We start from the raw sequence: 20,229 nt of genomic DNA, 5'->3' as shown, positions 1-20,229 counted from the left end.
GCCAGTAGATCTTTGAAGTAGAGTCAAGAGCGCCCGTAGGATTATAAGAATCATCATTGTTAGAGAGCAGTGTGTCCTGTTCTGGGTTAAAGGGCTGTGTGTCCTGTTCTGGGTTAGATATCTGTGTGTCCTGTTATAGGGTGCCACTTTGGGAAGTAATAGTGGTGCCAGTCTCAGTGAGTGGGGGTTCATCAGTGGGGCATCTGAGGTGCCTGACCTTCAGGTGACATTCTTCCTGAGAATCGCTAACCAGCCAGACAACTTATTTCACTCCGTGAAGGTCTATAGTATGTATGTTACTAACCACCACCACTCACTTCTTCTCTAAATGGATAAAAGTTTACATGTTTCTATCCTGAATGATGTTCCTGGAAAGAGACTTGGTAAACAAAGACCTGATAATGCAACTCATACCATGGCATTGTTGAATACCTGTTTCTGATTAGCTTGAAGGGCGTTCTACAGAGTGCATTATTTCCCTATATTGTACATTATATTTGCACAGTAGAATTCAATGGCTATAGTTCATTTTTGCGTGTTCTATGTTTGAACTGCTTTTGAACGCAAAAGTCGAAATGAAAACATTGTTGGCAATGTTGAATTCGATTTTCGTAATTGCAAGTTAGGACTGATGGGTTGGTTAGCTAAACTAGCACATTTGTTTGTTTGGTTACCACAGCAACTACTGTAGCTATCTAGTAAACTTGCTAGCTACTCCAGCGGAAGTTGAACACATTTGTACCAGCAAAATTATAATAGATGCAGTGCATTCGGAAAGTATTCAGACCCTTTCACTTTTTCCAAATTTTGTTACATTACAGCCTTATTCTAAAATGTATTCAATTGTTTGTTTCCCTCACTTAGTCCCTCGTTTGATGCACCTTTGAAAGTGATTACAGCCTCAAGCCTTCTTGGGTATGACGCTACAAGCTTGGCACACATGTATTTGGGGAGTTTCTCCCATTCTTCCAGGCAGATCCTCTCAAGCTCTGTCAGGTTGGATGGAGAGCGTCGCTGCACAGCTATTTTCAGGTCTCTCCAGAGATGTTAGAACGAGTTCAAGTCCGGGCTCTGACTGGGCCACTCAAGGACATTCAGAGATTTATCCTGAAGCCACTCCTGCATTGTCTTGGCTGTGTGCTTAGGGTCGTTGATCTGTTGTAAGGTGAACCTTCACCCCAGTCTGAGGTCCTGAGCACTCTGAAGCAGGTTTTCATCAAGGATCTCTCTGTACATCACTCCTTTCATCTTTCCTTCGATCCTGACTAGTCTCCCAGTTCCTGCCGCTGAAAAACATCTCCACAGCATGATGTTGCCACCACCATGCTTTACCGTATGGCGCTGTTTCATCAGACCAGAGAATCTTGTTTCTCATGGTCTGGGAGTCTTTAGGTGCCTTTTGGCAAACTCCAAGCGGGCCGTCATGTCCGTTTTACTGAGGAGTGGCTTCTGTCTGGCCACTACGATAAAGGCCTGATTGTTGGAGTGCTGCAGAGATGGTTATCCTTCTGGAAGGTTCTCCCATCTCCACAGAGGAATTCTAGAGCTTTATCAGAGTGACCATCTGGTCTTGGTCACCTCCCTGAACAAGGCCCTTCTCTGCCGATAGCTCAGTTTTGCCGGGCAGCCAGCTCTAAGAAGAGTCTTGGTGGTTCCAAACATCTTCCATTTAAGAATGATGGAGGACACTGTGTTTTTGTGGACCTTCAATGCCTCAGAAATATTCTGGTACCCTTCCCCTGATCTGTGCTTCGACACAATCCTGTCTCTGAGCTCTATGGACAATTCCTTCGACCTAATGGCTTGGTTTTTGCTCTGACACTCGCTGTCAACTGTGGGACCTTATATAGACAGGCCTTTCCAAACTATGTCCAATCAATAGAATTTACTACATTTGTAGAAACATCTCAAGGATGATGATTGGAAACAGGATGCACCTGAGATCAATTTCGAGTCTCATAGCAGAGGGTTTGAATACTTATGTAAATAACGTATTTCTGTTTTTACTTTAACATTTCTAAAAACCTGTTTCTCTTTGTCATTATGGGGTATTGTGTGCAGATTGACGAGGACAGTTCTTTATTTAATCCATTTAAGAATAAGACTGTAAACGTAGCAAAATGTGGAAAACGTCAAGGGGTTTGAAAACTTTCTGATAGCACTGTATATAGGCTACTAACACCATTGCCTTTCTTGCACGAACACTCACACTTGTCTTTTCTTAGTAGCACTGACTTTGCTGATAGCTGCTTTATTTGAGCGAAAATGTGCTTCCTATGATTGTGATATGTGTTTGTCTGTAAGTCACTCTGGATAATAGTGTCTGCTACGGTGGAGGCTCTGAAAGCCATTCAGTTAACCCCTGGTGCCATCGTTTGGAGTGCATTACATGGGGGAGAACATCCTAATGGAAGGGAATGTGTGAGTGGTACAATGAGCTGATCTGAACCATGTGACTAATCCAGTTAACTGGAGATAATCATCACATCAGCTCCCTGTCATACAGCAGCCCCTGGACTGTGGCGCTTTAGACTGTGTGTGTGTGAGTAAATGTGTAGTGTGTGTATACAGTATATACATGCATTATGTTTAAGTGATAATGCCCTCAAAGCCGGTGTTTGGAGGATATATTGGCACTGTGTTGTTAATCTCGGACCGGCAAACCATGCCAATATATCCTCCAAACACCGGTTTCGAGGGCATTGTCACTTTTACGGGTTACCAACATATTCAAATAATGATTGACATGTTTTCATTGAAAATGTTATTTGGATTAATTTATTCATACAATTTATCCTTCCACAATATATAATTCCGACACAAATCTAGGGTTGCTACCCAAGCCGGCTGGTCGTTCGTTCTATCGGTTCGGTTGCCAGAGACGCGGCCCAGTCGTTAATTATTTTTGCTTTAAATCTATGGACCCATTTCGTTCATTCTAAATGTTCCGTTGCCATGATGGCTGCAACGTTCTAATCCCTTGCTTGTTAGCTATCCAACTACGGCTAACACAGTCCCTTCAACCAGTGCAGCCAGAATAACAGCAAAGTAGCTGCTTTTGTTTAAGCGTTTTTTTTCGCGATTTTCTTTTTTATAGATACATCCATAACAATGAGCTAATGATGCATGATTTCCAGGACACTGCTCAGAGGAGCTAGCCAACTACACAGCTAACAACAATAACTTCAAACAGAAGCTGGAACGACAGCAAATGATTCATGATTTCGACTGGTTGAGAACAGCTGTCAGCGTGTCTGTCTCATTCTGACTCCCGACACGTTCATCATGGGACATCTGGAGATCAAATTTCAATATTGAAACAATGTTGCAAATGTCGGAAAGACAGAGAGCAAGGTTAATACAAATCTCCACTGTTGAAAACCAAATGCTAGTCTAAACAAAATGGGATATAAAGTCTAAATTATTTTTGCAGTGGAGATCAAGTTTATAAATTGCCTGGCTTGGTTGATGAGACAGTGGATTGCGCAGTCAGAGGGATCACTGAATAGGCATTTTAACTTCATAGCCTTAGCTGGTGGTAATTTGTGGAATAGACACCGGCTGGAATACGGTTTTAACTAATCAGCCTCCAGGATTAGACCCACTCGTTGTATAAGTAAGGGATAATCAACGAGGGGCTATGCGTTCTATGAAAAATAGTGTATGACGTGTAAGGTGTGTTCTGCAACGCGTTAGCAGAGGGGAACAAGCCTTCCATTAATTGCTTTATTTTCCAGAGAACACATAGAGCCATGAGTTGATCATCCCTTTTATACCATGCCTATAACATATTTGCCGCTAGAAATGTATTAATTTTCCAGTATAAATGTGACAACATCCACTGAAGTAGCTACTAGCTAGATAGCCACAGTAGCTGCCTTGGTAACCAAACAAACAGACGTACTAGTTTAGCTAACCAAACCATCATTCTAGCTTGCTATTATGAAAATCAAATTCAACAATGTACATAATGTTGTCAATTCGACTTTTGCTTTCAAAAGCAGCTACAAAATAGAACATATAAGAATGAACTTCATAGCTATTGAATTATACAGTGCAATTATATTGAGCTCTATAGGGAAATAATGCACGCATTAGAATTCCCTTCAATCCAATCAAAAATGTATATTCAACAATGCCATGGTATAAGTATGTAAATACTGTATGTGTGTGTGGATGCGTGTATTGGACCGTCAGTAAAGACACAATCACATCACAACTGTTTGTCAGATCAGAGACTATATAATGTTCGTACACACCCACACATACACACACATTCTATCTGGAGAGATTTTGCACATTGCATTCTCATTGCAGCGGCAACAGGCGATGAGAACATCCCACGACCCTGCAGTCCAGATTAGAAGGACCTTCGCTTAGCACGAGATTTAAACCTCGCTCCGCTAAACACTGCCCTCTCTGTGTGTGTGTGTGTGTGTGTGTGTGTCCCCACTAATCAACCTTTCAATTATGCTAATCAAGAAGCAGTTAGTTCATAATAATCCTCATTAAAAGCAATGCACTGAGTCAGCTGTGGTCTGAAAGGTCTGATGTTGGTCTGATGTGCCTCACTTGCTCTGCTACATGACAGTCCTTTATAATGGATGGTTTACACACGCTCTGTTATGCTGAGTTATGTAAATATATGCACAGTGAGGATGATACCAGGGCATGATGAATACGGCCGTGGTGATATGAAATGGCAGGGTAATTGTAGAGTACAGTGTGTACTAGATAAGAGTGTTTAAAGTTCAATATAAATATAAGTGATGAGTATGAATATGAAGTAGAAGGGTTCATTTTAGTTCTATATGAATATATACTGAAACGGTTATGAGACTTTAGTATAAATAGAGAGGTGATTAGTTCTATGGGAATATATACTGAAACGGTTATGAGACTTTAGTATAAATAGAGAGGTGATTAGTTCTATCTGAATATGTACCGGATGTCACGCCCTGGCCTTAGTATTTTGTGTTTTCTTTATTATTTTATCAGGCCAGGTTGTGACATGGGTGATTATGTGTTTGTCTTGTCTAGGGGTTTTGTAGATTAATGGGGTTGTGTTTAGTAGAGTAGTCTAGGTAAGTCTATGGTTGCCTAGAGTGGTTCTCAATCAGAGGCAGGTGTTTATCGTTGTCTCTGATTGGGAACCATATTTAGGCAGCCATATTCTTTGAGTGTTTCGTGGGTGAGCCGCCAGTCTGCAAGGAGCCGCCAGAGCCGCCAGTCTGCAAGGAGCCGCCAGACTGCAAGGAGCCGCCAGAGCCGCCAGTCTGCAAGGAGCCGCCAGAGCCGCCAGTCTGCATGGAGCCGCCAGAGCCGCCAGTCAGCATGGAGCCGCCAGAGCCGCCAGTCAGCATGGAGCCGCCAGAGCCGCCAGTCAGCATGGAGCCGCCAGAGCCGCCAGTCAGCATGGAGCCGCCAGAGCCACCAGTCAGCATGGAGCAGCCAGAGCCGCCAGTCAGCATGGAGCAGCCAGTCTGCCAGGATCCGCCAGTCTGCCAGGATCCGCCAGTCAGCCAGGATCCGCCAGAGCCGCCAGTCAGCCAGGATCTTCCAGAGCCGCCAGTCAGCCAGGATTCGCCATTCAGCCAAGATCCGCCATTCAGCCAGGATCCGCCAGTCAGCCAGGATCTGCCAGAGCCGCCAGTCAGCCAGGATCTGCCAGAGCCGCCAGTCAGCCAGGATCTGCCAGAACCACCAGTCAGCCAGGATCTGCAGAGCCATCAACCTGCCTGAATTTCCTCTCAGTCCTGAGCTTCCTCTCAGTCCTGAGCTTCCTCTCAGTCTTGAGCAACCCCTCAGTCTTGAGCTACCCCTGTCCCGAGCTACCCCTCAGTCCCGAGCTACCCCTCAGTCCCGAGCTACCTCAGTCCTAAGCTGTCCCTGAGTCCGGAGCTGCCCCTCAGTCCAGTGGGGCCCTTTGTTATGTTTACTAGGCCAAGGTTGGCGGCGAGGGTCGCCAATCTAAGGACGCGGAGTAAGCGGACTAAGACTATGTTGGAGTGGGTTCCACGTCCTGCGCCAGAGCCGCCACCATGGACAGACGCCCACCCAGACCCTCCCCTATGGGTTTAGGTGTGCGGCCGTGAGTCCGCACCTTTGGGGGGGTACTTTCACGCCCTGGCCTTAGTATTTTGTGTTTTCTTTATTATTTTGGTCAAGCCAGGGTGTGACATGGGTGATTATGTGTTTGTCTTGTCTAGGGGTTTTGTAGATTAATGGGGTTGTGTTTAGTAGAGTAGTCTAGGTAAGTCTATGGTTGCCTAGAGTGGTTCTCAATCAGAGGCAGGTGTTTATCGTTGTCTCTGATTGGGAACCATATTTAGGCAGCCATATTCTTTGAGTGTTTTGTGAGTGATTGTTCCTGTCTCTGTGTTTGTTGCACCAGATAGGGCTGTTTCGGGTTTTCACGGTTCTTGTTTTGTATATTGTTCGTAGTTTTCATCTTTTATTAAAGATGTATAAAGATAACCACGCTGCATTTTGGTCCTCCTCTCTTTCACCTGAAGAAAACCGTAACACTGGAAGGGTCATAGAGTATATTGCACACATTCCCACTGTACTGCGATGATGACATTAGGCCAGTCTGAATATGTACAATCAGGGTGTTTTTGGTTGCTCCTGTTTATGTATTTGGCTTGGAGTCCACTTTGAAAGTTCACACAGTGGTCAAAGATTAGTGCACTTGAATCGCTGAGGATCAAATGCAGCTGTGGGGCAACATGGCATGTTGTCATGAAAGTTAGTTTAAAACTCCTTTTGGGGATGTTTTTTGTGTATGTACGCCTTTTCTGCCAGTTACATAGCTGCATCCCTCTCCCTCTGTCTGTGTGTTTGTGCCTATGTGTGTGTGTGTGTGTGTAGCTGCCTTGGGTGCGGAGATAGAGGAGCGACTGGTGACCTACCTGCTGTCTCCAGAGCGCTACAACAAACTGATTAGACCTGCTGTCAACAAGAGCCAACAGGTCACCATCCATATACAGGTGTCCCTGGCCCAGCTCATTAGTGTGGTGAGTACACACACACACGCACACGCACACGCACACATTCGCTCTCATGCTTCTCTCTGTCTGTCTGCCTGTTGCAGAATGAGAGAGAACAGATCATGACCACCAACTGCTGGCTGACTCAGGTATGGAATGACTACAGGTTGATGTGGGACCCAGAGGAGTATGAGGGCATTAAGAAGGTCCGCCTCCCATCTCAACACATCTGGCTGCCTGACATCGTCCTCTACAACAAGTGAGTGAGCTGTGTGTGTGTTTGTGTGTGTGTGTTATGTGTAATTATAAACTGGGTGGTTCAAGCCTTGAATGCTGATTGACTGAAAGCCGTGGTATGTATTTGTGTGTATACCACGGGTATGACAAAACATTTATTTTACTCTTCTAATTACGTTGGTAACCAGTTTTTAAAGCAATAAGGCACCTCTGGGGTTTGTGGTATGTATATACGATGGCTAAGGGCTGTATCCAGGCACTCCGTGTTGCGTCGTGCGTAAAGACCAGCCCTTAGCTGTGGTCTATTGGCCACACACCACACGCCCTCGAGCCTTATTGCCGAAATATAATCCATGTTTATATATCAGACACTATGTGTTATAAATGTATGCAGTAAAAAGTACATAATTTTCTTCGAGAATGTAGTGAAGTAAAAGTAAAAGTAGTCAAAAAATATATATAGTAAAGTAGATACCCCAAAAAACTACTTAAGTAGTACATTCAAGTATTTTTACTTAAGTACTTTACACCACTGAAATACTGTATGTTGACTGTGTAAATTCCTCTGTCTGTATTCTGTCTGTACATTTGTCTATTGCTGGCAGCACTAATTCACATGTTGCCATTTATTGTCATGAATTTTGCCCTGTTGGCAGCTCTGCAGAGTGGTCCCTAGCTGGCAAAGCCACAAAGTCATAAAGTCATTGACCTAACCCTAAGCTTAACCCTAAACTTAACCACACTGCTAACCATAATGCATAACCCTAACCGTAAATGAAGACTAAACAGCTTGTATTAGTTTTCATTAATTTTTACAATACAGCCAATTTTGATTTTGTAGCTGGCCCATCTTGCAGACATCGTTAATTCTTATTCTGGGTATGTGTCAATGTACTTGGCAACTAATAGTGATTCTGGTTCTAATCTGAGCCTCAGCTAACCTAAGGTCTTCAGGACAGGAGGGAGGGCTAAAGTCAAGATGTGATTACTGTAATAATTTGGAGGGAGGGAACAGGAGACAGAGGTGAGGGCTTAGAGAGAGAGGGGATAGATGAGCACTGTTAAATCTGCAGAGAGGAGATTTGGATTATGAAACTCCTGTGTGATGTGTGTAATCAGAGGCCAGGTCAGGTGGCTGTGTGAAGTGTTTCATCAGAGGCCAGGTCAGGTGGCTGTGTGAAGTGTTTCATCAGAGGCCAGGTCAGGTGGCTGTGTGATGTGTGTAATCAGAGGCCAGGTCAGGTGGCTGTGTGATGTGTGTAATCAGAGGCCAGGTCAGGTGGCTGTGTGATGTGTGTAATCAGAGGCCAGGTCAGGTGGCTGTGTGATGTGTTTAATCAGAGGCCAGGTCAGGTGGCTGTGTGATGTGTTTAATCAGAGGCCAGGTCAGGTGGCTGTGTGATGTGTGTAATCAGAGGCCAGGTCAGGTGGCTGTGTGATGTGTTTAATCAGAGGCCAGGTCAGGTGGCTGTGTGATGTGTGTAATCAGAGGCCAGGTCAGGTGGCTGTGTGATGTGTTTAATCAGAGGCCAGGTCAGGTGGCTGTGTGATGTGTGTAATCAGAGGCCAGGTCAGGTGGCTGTGTGATGTGTGTAATCAGAGGCCAGGTCAGGTGGCTGTGTGATGTGTGTAATCAGAGGCCAGGTCAGGTGGCTGTGTGAAGTGTTTCATCAGAGGCCAGGTCAGGTGGCTGTGTGATGTGTTTAATCAGAGGCCAGGTCAGGTGGCTGTGTGATGTGTGTAATCAGAGGCCAGGTCAGGTGGCTGTGTGATGTGTGTAATCAGAGGCCAGGTCAGGTGGCTGTGTGATGTGTGTAATCAGAGGCCAGGTCAGGTGGCTGTGTGATGTGTGTAATCAGAGGCCAGGTCAGGTGGCTGTGTGATGTGTGTAATCAGAGGCCAGGTCAGGTGGCTGTGTGATGTGTTTAATCAGAGGCCAGGTCAGGTGGCTGTGTGATGTGTGTAATCAGAGGCCAGGTCAGGTGGCTGTGTGATGTGTTTAATCAGAGGCCAGGTCAGGTGGCTGTGTGATGTGTGTAATCAGAGGCCAGGTCAGGTGGCTGTGTGATGTGTGTAATCAGAGGCCAGGTCAGGTGGCTGTGTGATGTGTGTAATCAGAGGCCAGGTCAGGTGGCTGTGTGATGTGTGTAATCAGAGGCCAGGTCAGGTGGCTGTGTGATGTGTGTAATCAGAGGCCAGGTCAGGTGGCTGTGTGATGTGTGTAATCAGAGGCCAGGTCAGGTGGCTGTGTGATGTGTGTAATCAGAGGCCAGGTCAGGTGGCTGTGTGATGTGTTTAATCAGAGGCCAGGTCAGGTGGCTGTGTGATGTGTGTAATCAGAGGCCAGGTCAGGTGGCTGTGTGATGTGTTTAATCAGAGGCCAGGTCAGGTGGCTGTGTGATGTGTGTAATCAGAGGCCAGGTCAGGTGGCTGTGTGATGTGTGTAATCAGAGGCCAGGTCAGGTGGCTGTGTGATGTGTGTAATCAGAGGCCAGGTCAGGTGGCTGTGTGATGTGTGTAATCAGAGGCCAGGTCAGGTGGCTGTGTGATGTGTGTAATCAGAGGCCAGGTCAGGTGGCTGTGTGATGTGTTTAATCAGAGGCCAGGTCAGGTGGCTGTGTGATGTGTGTAATCAGAGGCCAGGTCAGGTGGCTGTGTGATGTGTGTAATCAGAGGCCAGGTCAGGTGGCTGTGTGATGTGTGTAATCAGAGGCCAGGTCAGGTGGCTGTGTGATGTGTGTAATCAGAGGCCAGGTCAGGTGGCTGTGTGATGTGTTTAATCAGAGGCCAGGTCAGGTGGCTGTGTGATGTGTGTAATCAGAGGCCAGGTCAGGTGGCTGTGTGATGTGTGTAATCAGAGGCCAGGTCAGGTGGCTGTGTGTAATCAGAGGCCAGGTCAGGTGGCTGTGTGATGTGTGTAATCAGAGGCCAGGTCAGGTGGCTGTGTGTGTGTGTAATCACACTCCTGGTACTCAACACCACCACCATGGGAGTTCTGTCCTGATCTAGTCTTTCTGGACTTTAGCTTTTATAGTGGAAATAAGGCAAATTATTTTAGTTGTGAAGAATCATGTGAAATATGGAAGTGCAATAGAATTTCTATTTGATTATATTGGGCTGACTGGTCAAAGTGTGACATGGTGAGGTTGGAACCAGGTGCAGAGAAGAGACCAGATGAGGAATCAGTGGTTAAGGATAAACATAAATACGTTACTGTGGGTTGATAGTTACAGTTGTTTGGGCATGGAGGTAGTTGTTTGGGTATAGAGCTATAGTTGTTTGGGTATAGAGCTATAGTTGTTTGGGTATATAGCTATAGTTGTTTGGGTATAGAGCTATAGTTGTTTGGGTATAGAGCTATAGTTGTTTGGGTATAGAGCTATAGTTGTTTGGGTATAGAGTTATAGTTGTTTGGGTATAGAGTTATAGTTGTTTGGGTATAGAGTTATAGCTGTTTGGGTATAGAGCTATAGTTGTTTGGGTGTTGAGCTATAGTTGTTTGTGTATAAAGCTATAGTTGTTTGGGTATGGAGGTAGTTGTTTGGGTATACATCTATAGTTGTTTGTGTATAGAGCTATAGTTGTTTGGGTGTTGAGCTATAGTTGTTTGGGTATAGAATTATAGTTGTTTGGGTATAGAGCTATAGTTGTTTGGGTATAGAGCTATAGTTGTTTGGGTATAGAATTATAGTTGTTTGGGTATAGAGCTATAGTTGTTTGGGTGTTGAGCTATAGTTGTTTGTGTATAGAGCTATAGTTGTTTGGGTGTTGAGCTATAGTTGTTTGGGTGTTGAGCTATAGTTGTTTGTGTATAGAGCTATAGTTTGGGTATAGAGCTATAGTTGTTTGTGTATAGAGCTATAGCTGTTTGTGTATAGAGCTATAGTTGTTTGTGTATAGAGCTATAGCTGTTTGGGTATAGAGCTATAGTTGTTTGGGTATAAAGCTATAGTTGTTTGGGTATAGAGCTATAGTTGTTTGGGTATAGAGCTATAGTTGTTTGGGTATAGAGCTATAGTTGTTTGGGTATAGAGCTATAGTTGTTTGGGTATAGAGCTATAGTTGTTTGGGTATAGAGCTATAGTTGTTTGGGTATAGAGCTATAGTTGTTTGGGTATAGAGCTATAGTTGTTTGGGTATAGAGCTATAGTTGTTTGGGTATAGAGCTATAGTTGTTTTGGGTTGGAAGTAGTTGTTTGGGTATAGAGCTATAGTTGTTTGGGTATAGAGCTATAGTCATTTGGGTATAGAGCTATAGTTGTTTGGGTATAGAGCTATAGTTGTTTGGGTATAGAGCTATAGTTGTTTGGGGTTGGAAGTAGTTGTTTGGGTATAGAGCTATAGTTGTTTGGGTATAGAGCTATAGTTGTTTGGGTATAGAGCTATAGTTGTTTGGGGTTGGAAGTAGTTGTTTGGGGTTGGAAGTAGTTGTTTGGGTATAGAGCTATAGTTGTTTGTGTATAGAGCTATAGTTGTTTGGGTATAGAGCTATAGTTGTTTGGGTATAGAGCTATAGTTGTTTGGGTATAGAGCTATAGTTGTTTGGGTATAGAGCTATAGTTGTTTGGGTATAGAACTATAGTTGTTTGGGTATAGAACTATAGTTGTTTGGGTATAGAGCTATAGTTGTTTGGGTATAGAGCTATAGTTGTTTGGGTATAGAGCTATAGTTGTTTGGGGTTGGAAGTAGTTGTTTGGGTATAGAGCTATAGTTGTTTGGGTATAGAGCTATAGTTGTTTGGGTATAGAGCTATAGTTGTTTGGGTATAGAGCTATAGTTGTTTGGGTATAGAACTATAGTTGTTTGGGTATAGAACTATAGTTGTTTGGGTATAGAACTATAGTTGTTTGGGTATAGAGCTATAGTTGTTTGGGTATAGAGCTATAGTTGTTTGGGTATAGAGCTATAGTTGTTTGGGTATAGAGCTATAGTTGTTTGGGTATAGAGCTATAGTTGTTTGGGTATAGAGCTATAGTTGTTTGGGTATAGAGCTATAGTTGTTTGGGTATAGAACTATAGTTGTTTGGGTATAGAGCTATAGTAGTTTGGGTATAGAGCTATAGTTGTTTGGGTATAGAGCTATAGTTGTTTGGGGTTGGAAGTAGTTGTTTGGGGTTGGAAGTAGTTGTTTGGGTGTTGAGCTATAGTTGTTTGGGTATAGAGCTATAGTTGTTTGGGTATAGAGCTATAGTTGTTTGGGTATAGAGCTATAGTTGTTTGGGGTTGGAAGTAGTTGTTTGGGGTTGGAAGTAGTTGTTTGGGTATAGAGCTATAGTTGTTTGGGTATAGAGCTATAGTTGTTTGGGTGTTGAGCTATAGTTGTTTGGGTATAGAGCTATAGTTGTTTGGGTATAGAGCTATAGTTGTTTGGGTATAGAGCTATAGTTGTTTGGGGTTGGAAGTAGTTGTTTGGGGTTGGAAGTAGTTGTTTGGGTATAGAGCTATAGTTGTTTGGGTATATAGCTATAGTTGTTTGGGTATAGAGTTATAGTTGTTTGGGTATAGAGCTATAGTTGTTTGGGTATAGAGCTATAGTTGTTTGGGTATAGAGCTAGGGTTGTTTGGGTATAGAGCTATAGTTGTTTGGGTATAGAGCTATAGTTGTTTGGGTATAGAGCTATAGTTGTTTGGGTATAGAGCTATAGTTGTTTGGGTATAGAGCTAGGGTTGTTTGGGTATAGAGCTATAGTTGTTTGGGTATAGAGCTATAGTTGTTTGGGGTTGGAAGTAGTTGTTTGGGTATAGAGCTGTAAAGAGACTTTTAACCATCTGCATATTTTGAACAGGAGTATATTTATTGCGTAGAGCAGCGTGTGTGTGTGTTTGTGCTTAGGAGCAGAGCAATGTGATGGCTGGATTCCTCCTGACCTGCTCTATAATTGATAACACTTTTATGTATAATGTATAACACCTGCGGCCTGGTGAGAATCTAAAATCGAAATCTCAGCAGATTCAGACATGTCCTGTGACAGGGGTGTCTGATGTAGTTTCCCCCATCCCTGTCCCTGGTCCCCAAGCACAACAACCCAAATGCCTAGTCAACAACACCAGCTACCATATCTTCCTCTGTCTTCTCTTCACCTATGCTAACAGCCACCTCTCACCAATTTCTCTCCCGTGTGTTTATTTGTATGTATTTATCTCCTTCTATGTGTTTCTCTTCTTCTTCTATATATTGATCTTCTATGTATTGATCTTCTATGTATTTATCTTCTTCTTCTATGTATTTATCTTCTTCTTCTATGTATTTATCTTCTTCTTCTATGTATTTATCTTCTTCTTCTATGTATTTATCTTCTTCTTCTATGTATTTATCTTCTTCTTCTATGTATTTATCTTCTTCTATGTATTTATCTTCTTCTTCTATATATTGATCTTCTATGTATTTATCTTCTTCTTCTATGTATTTATCTTCTTCTTCTATGTATTTACAGTGCCTTGCGAAAGTATTCGGCCCCCTTGAACTTTGCGACCTTTTGCCACATTTCAGGCTTCAAACATAAAGATATAAAACTGTATTTTTTTGTGAAGAATCAACAACAAGTGGGACACAATCATGAAGTGGAACGACATTTATTGGATATTTCAAACTTTTTTAACAAATCAAAAACTGAAAAATTGGGCGTGCAAAATTATTCAGCCCCTTTACTTTCAGTGCAGCAAACTCTCTCCAGAAGTTCAGTGAGGATCTCTGAATGATCCAATGTTGACCTAAATGACTAATGATGATAAATACAATCCACCTGTGTGTAATCAAGTCTCCGTATAAATGCACCTGCACTGTGATAGTCTCAGAGGTCCGTTAAAAGCGCAGAGAGCATCATGAGGAACAAGGAACACACCAGGCAGGTCCGAGATACTGTTGTGAAGAAGTTTAAAGCCGGATTTGGATACAAAAATATTTCCCAAGCTTTAACCATCCCAAGGAGCACTGTGCAAGCGATAATATTGAAATGGAAGGAGTATCAGACCACTGCAAATCTACCAAGACCTGGCCGTCCCTCTAAACTTTCAGCTCATACAAGGAGAAGACTGATCAGAGATGCAGCCAAGAGGCCCATGATCACTCTGGATGAACTGCAGAGATCTACAGCTGAGGTGGGAGACTCTGTCCATAGGACAACAATCAGTCGTATATTGCACAAATCTGGCCTTTATGGAAGAGTGGCAAGAAGAAAGCCATTTCTTAAAGATATCCATAAAATGTGTTGTTTGAAGTTTGCCACAAGCCACCTGGGAGACACACCAAACATGTGGAAGAAGGTGCTCTGGTCAGATGAAACCAAAATTGAACTTTTTGGCAACAATGCAAAACGTTATATTTGGCGTAAAAGCAACACAGCTGAACACACCATCCCCACTGTCAAACATGGTGGTGGCAGCATCATGGTTTGGGCCTGCTTTTTTTCAGCAGGGACAGGGAAGATGGTTAAAATTGATGGGAAGATGGATGGAGCCAAATACAGGACCATTCTGGAAGAAAACCTGATGGAGTCTGCAAAAGACCTGAGACTGGGACGGAGATTTGTCTTCCAACAAGACAATGATCCAAAACATAAAGCAAAATCTACAATGGAATGGTTAAAAAATAAACATATCCAGGTGTTAGAATGGCCAAGTCAAAGTCCAGACCTGAATCCAATCGAGAATCTGTGGAAAGAACTGAAAACTGCTGTTCACAAATGCTCTCCATCCAACCTCACTGAGCTCGAGCTGTTTTGCAAGGAGGAATGGGAAAAATTTTCAGTCTCTCGATGTGCAAAACTGATAGAGACATACCCCAAGCGACTTACAGCTGTAATCGCAGCAAAAGGTGGCGCTACAAAGTATTAACTTAAGGGGGCTGAATAATTTTGCACGCCCAATTTTTCAGTTTTTGATTTGTTAAAAAAGTTAGAAATATCCAATAAATGTCGTTCCACTTCATGATTGTGTCCCACTTGTTGTTGATTCTTCACAAAAAAATACAGTTTTATATCTTCATGTTTGAAGCCTGAAATGTGGCAAAAGGTCGCAAAGTTCAAGGGGGCCGAATACTTTCGCAAGGCACTGTATCTTCTTCTTCTATGTATTTATCTTCTTCTTTTATGTATTTATCTTCTTCTTCTATGTATTTATCTTCTTCTTTTATGTATTTATCTTCTTCTTCTATGTATTTATCTTCTTCTTCTATGTATTTATCTTCTTCTTTTATGTATTTATCTTCTTCTGTGTTTCTCTTCTTCTTCTATGTATTTATCTCCTTCTATGTGTTTCTCTTCTTCTTCTATGTATTGATCTTCTATGTATTGATCTTCTATGTATTGATCTTCTATGTATTGATCTTCTATGTATTTATCTTCTTCTATGTATTTATCTTCTTCTTCTATGTATTGATCTTCTATGTATTGATCTTCTATGTATTGATCTTCTATGTATTGATCTTCTATGTATTTATCTTCTTGTATGTATTTATCTTCTTCTTCTATGTATTGATCTTCTATGTATTGATCTTCTATGTATTGATCTTCTATGTATTGATCTTCTATGTATTGATCTTCTATGTATTGATCTTCTATGTATTGATCTTCTATGTATTGATCTTCTTCTTTTATGTATTTATCTTCTTCTTTTATGTATTTATCTTCTTCTTCTATGTATTTATCTTCTTCTTCTATGTATTTATCTTCTTCTTTTATGTATTTATCTTCTTCTTTTATGTATTTATCTTCTTCTTTTATGTATTTATCTTCTTCTTCTATATATTTATCTTCTTCTTCTATGTATTTATCTTCTTCTTTTATGTATTTATCTTCTTCTTTTATGTATTTATCTTCTTCTTTTATGTATTTATCTTCTTCTTTTATGTATTTATCTTCTTCTTTTATGTATTTATCTTCTTCTTTTATGTATTTATCTTCTTCTTTTATGTATTTATCTTCTTCTTCTATGTATTTATCTTCTTCTTTTATGTATTTATCTTCTTCTTTTATGTATTTATCTTCTTCTTCTATGTATTTATCTTCTTCTTCTATGTATTTATCTTCTTCTTTTATGTATTCATCTTCTTCTTCTATGCATTTCTCTTCTATGTATTTATCATCTTCTTCTATGTATTTATCATCTTCTATGTATTTATCTTCTTCTTCTATGTATTTATCATCTATGTATTTATCTGTGTTATCTCTGACTCCTCCTCTCTCTCGCCACCCATGCTGTCTTGTCTCTCAATACCGATAGGAACTATGAGGTCTCCTTCTAATATGTATCTATCTGTGTATGTGTGCTGGTTCTGACTCCTTTCTGTCTTGTCTTCACCTCAGTGCGGATGGGAACTACGAGGTCTCATTCTACTCCAACACGGTGGTCTCCAACAATGGAGAGGTGAACTGGCTGCCCCCCGCCATCTACAAGTCGGCCTGCAAGATTGAGGTCCGCGACTTCCCCTTCGACCAGCAGAACTGCACACTCAAGTTCCGATCCTGGACCTACGACCACACGGAGATCGACCTGATCCTGCTCAGTGATTTCGCCAGCCGTGACGACTTCAAGCCCAGCGGTGAGTGGGACATCGTGTCTCTGCCGGGACGGAAGAACGAAGACCCCTCTGACATCACCTACCTGGACATCACCTATGACTTCATCATCAAGCGCAAGCCACTGTTCTACACCATCAACCTCATCATTCCCTGTGTCCTCATCACCTCTCTGGCCATCCTGGTGTTCTACCTGCCCTCTGACTGTGGAGAGAAGATGACTCTCTGTATATCAGTCCTCCTGGCCCTCACTGTGTTCCTGCTGCTGATCTCCAAGATCGTCCCACCTACGTCTCTAGCTGTCCCTCTCATAGGGAAGTATCTGATGTTTGCCATGGTGCTGGTCACCTTCTCCATCGTCACCAGTGTCTGTGTGCTCAACGTGCACCATCGCACGCCCTCCACACACACCATGCCCCCCTGGGTCAAACGTCTCTTCCTGCACCGCCTCCCCTCCTTCCTGTTCATGCGTCGGCCGGCCAGCTCCAACATCCGAGAGAGGTTCCGCCAGAAACACCAGCGGCCCTCCTACTCCGACCTGAAGCTGAGAGACGGGGCAGTGGCCCCGGCCGCGGGGGGAATGGGGGTGGCAGAGGGGTCTGGGATAGGCAGGGCCGACTCCTTCTATGTGAATGAGGAGTCGGCCAAGCGGTACGGCTGGAAGATCAGCGACCTGTCGGAGAACACAGAGTTCAGAAAGAGGATGACAGTGAAGTGTCACGCAGACGTTGAGGAGGCTGTGGACGGGGTGCGCTATGTCGCCGAGAAGATGAAGAGTGAGGACAATGATGAGGGGGTGAGTGTGTGTGTGTGTGTGTGTGTGTGTGTGTGTGTGTTTGTGTGTGGTGGAAGGACAGCCTTGAGATGATATGAGCAGAAACCGCATACACAACAGATACATCACACTTACAGTTTCTTACATGTTGTATGTCTTTTCACTCAGAGCCCTTTTAATAGTTTGGAGCCGACAGTATTGTGCTTCTATTGTCAAAATATTATTAATTGTGTATCGCTCTTTTTGTATCCTGCCACAGGTCATCGAGGACTGGAAGTATGTTGCCATGGTGATTGACCGGCTCTTCCTGTGGATATTTGTGTTTGTGTGCATTACTGGGACTTTGGGGCTGTTCATGCAGCCCCTCTTCCAGAGCTACAACACACCCACGGCAGACGACCTGGAGCAGAACTGACCTATGACCTTTGACACGAAACCTGACCCTGACGCCCAAACCTGACCCTGACGCCCCCCAACACCCCCATGAGGAACAACCGCCGCGAGTAAAACAGCTACTTACCAACACCTTGAAACAGAATTGTGTTATTCTGACACACTTGCATACTGTACGCACACAGCACACCGGCCGCCACCACACCAACCAATGCCCCTCAACCTCCCCTCTTAACATGGGACAGAGCAACCCCACCAACCCTAGAAAATGGGTCTGTTGTTTTTCATTTTATTTCTGCATTTAGTTTGAAAAGGGGAACCAATCTTTTCTGCAGAGTTCCAGAATAATTTGCTGAGCCCAAAGATCCCCACACACACACGACGAGCCTGACCCTGGCCAGAAGACGAGGACAGAGCCTCCAGTCTCTGCTACAGAGAAGGACAGCTCCTCCGTGTGTCCTCGTCCAGTGAAGCACAGACACACAGACATAACTCTTGCCTTCAGACGAAGAGGGAGAGACGCATTTCTTTAGACAGGAATGCCAGCAGGCTTGTTATTTTGCTGTGAAACGGGAAGCCTTGACTGTCTCCCCTCACGCTACAGTGTGTTGACTGAGTACTACCCGTGCAGTATTCGGGACTGCTTCTGGCCCCAGGTGGTCAGTCACCTGATGGTCTTTCAATGCGTTAACATTAGCTTTTTTAGCCTACCGGGTTATGTGTGTAATTTTACGTTCAAAATGGTTGTTCTTATGTGTTCAAAGAGGGTGGGACCAACGGGAAGCTAGCTGTTAAGTAAATACAAAATGACCATCAAACTGTTGTCACTCACCTTTGCTTCTCTTAAAGGTACAGTACGCCGGTGTAAGAAGTGTTCATTCTCACAAGGTTTTCCAGGTAACCAGCAGCTGTACACAAACTCCATAAGCAAACCGGTCAAACTGAACAGCGTTTGGCTCTGCACTAGCAATCTTCCAGGCGGTATAAACACTGCTCAGTATTTTTTTCAGAAATCTTTAACCTAAGTCTGTGTTCAACTTCTTTATTGTGACTGTCATATATACACTCTGTCACTGCTATAAATGCTAGCCAAGGGAAGGCATACTGTACACATTTCAAGTGAAGAGTTTTGTTCTAATCTCATGTATTTCTTTTTATCAGTGTAAAGAAGGGGACATGTGTTTTTCTTCCGCTGGCCAGTTATGTGACCTGTTTTGGTTTGTCGTCCTGGACTGATGTATTCTGGGTAGCGCTCAGAATTACATGAAGTAACAATGCTGATGTCATGTCAAAGAAGTCAATAAAAGGAAACAACAACGGGATGAGGTTCTGGAATGTGGTCCTGTGTGGCTCAGGAGCGTGGGTTTGATTCCCACCAATACAAAAACATATGCATGCATGATTACGAGTTTGGCTAAAAGCGTCTGCTAAATGGCGGATATTATTCTGTTTGACATAATCCTGTTGATACTTTTCTCACCAGGGTTTTTTACACAACATTATGAATCAAGATGATCGGACCCTGCGTTGTACCCTCATTATAAGAGCTGACTGACCATATGACAAACCATACCCTCGAGCTCTTTCTTTTTCCGAAATGAACCAGATGGCTCAGTACGCTTTGTTTCCGGATAATGTTGACTCACAGAATTAAGCAGATTCTCCTATCGGTTGGAGTCTTTGTTACCTTCGGACGAAAGGCAAGACGTTTCAGGAATGCGTAGCTATGGGCGGTTTTGTGTCTCGTCTGAATTGTCTAGAGCTCAGGCTAAATGTTAGTCAGCTGATGAAGAGTTCATTAGAAAGCGCTCTGAAGTCAGAACCCTTCATGTTCGGGTTAAGCTGGCAGAGATGAGACGCTCTGCCTAACTCATGCTGACACACACACACGTGCGTGCCCACAAAACGAAAATGTGCACACGCTAGTCTGGAAGTAGCAAAATGAGGAGAGGCAGCTGGTATAACATTAGCCTTCATCAACTTGGATCTGTCTATGTTTATCTGTTCTGGAGAGGAAGTCTTAAATCATAACCTAACTTTCAGTGTTTAACATTCTAGATGACATTTGTATGTGGGCCTGTATATGTCTCTGTATGAAGTTTGTCTGGTTCCATCAACATAGCCTTTATGGTTATGACAGACTGTTTGAGATACCCCACTTCTCCCCATATGCATGTAGGTATGATCCATAAATTAAATATAGTGACATCTACATCAACTTCCATTAACAGAGTGTTATGGTGAGTGAATGAGGACCCAAAAGCGAACTAACTTAAACAGAGCTTCTTTAATAACCAAACATAGGTAGGCTCAGATAGA

The 20,229-nt window shown here is 43.1% G+C and overlaps 2 protein-coding genes across 2 annotated transcripts in view; one reads left to right on the top strand and one right to left on the bottom strand.

The window, feature by feature from the left end:
* Window positions 1-19,232, top strand: part of LOC110488816 (neuronal acetylcholine receptor subunit beta-2) — a 33,430-nt gene extending 14,198 nt beyond the window's left edge. The window contains exons 2-5 of the mRNA XM_021561221.3: window positions 6,871-7,016; window positions 7,094-7,248; window positions 16,530-17,538; window positions 17,777-19,232. Of these exons, the coding sequence (XP_021416896.1) occupies window positions 6,871-7,016; window positions 7,094-7,248; window positions 16,530-17,538; window positions 17,777-17,932 (1,466 nt within the window). The 3' untranslated portion in view covers window positions 17,933-19,232. The remainder of the gene's footprint in view (window positions 1-6,870; window positions 7,017-7,093; window positions 7,249-16,529; window positions 17,539-17,776) is intronic.
* LOC110488820 (signal-transducing adaptor protein 1) overlaps window positions 1-20,229 on the bottom strand; it is a 172,597-nt gene that overhangs the window by 82,289 nt on the left and 70,079 nt on the right. The gene's annotated exons all lie outside the window — the stretch shown is intronic.

This window comes from Oncorhynchus mykiss, chromosome 14 (assembly GCF_057628025.1).
Source record: "Oncorhynchus mykiss isolate SJ-2025 chromosome 14, ASM5762802v1, whole genome shotgun sequence".
NCBI classification, from domain to species: domain Eukaryota; kingdom Metazoa; phylum Chordata; class Actinopteri; order Salmoniformes; family Salmonidae; genus Oncorhynchus; species Oncorhynchus mykiss.
This window is presented reverse-complemented; position numbering and strand designations above follow the sequence as displayed.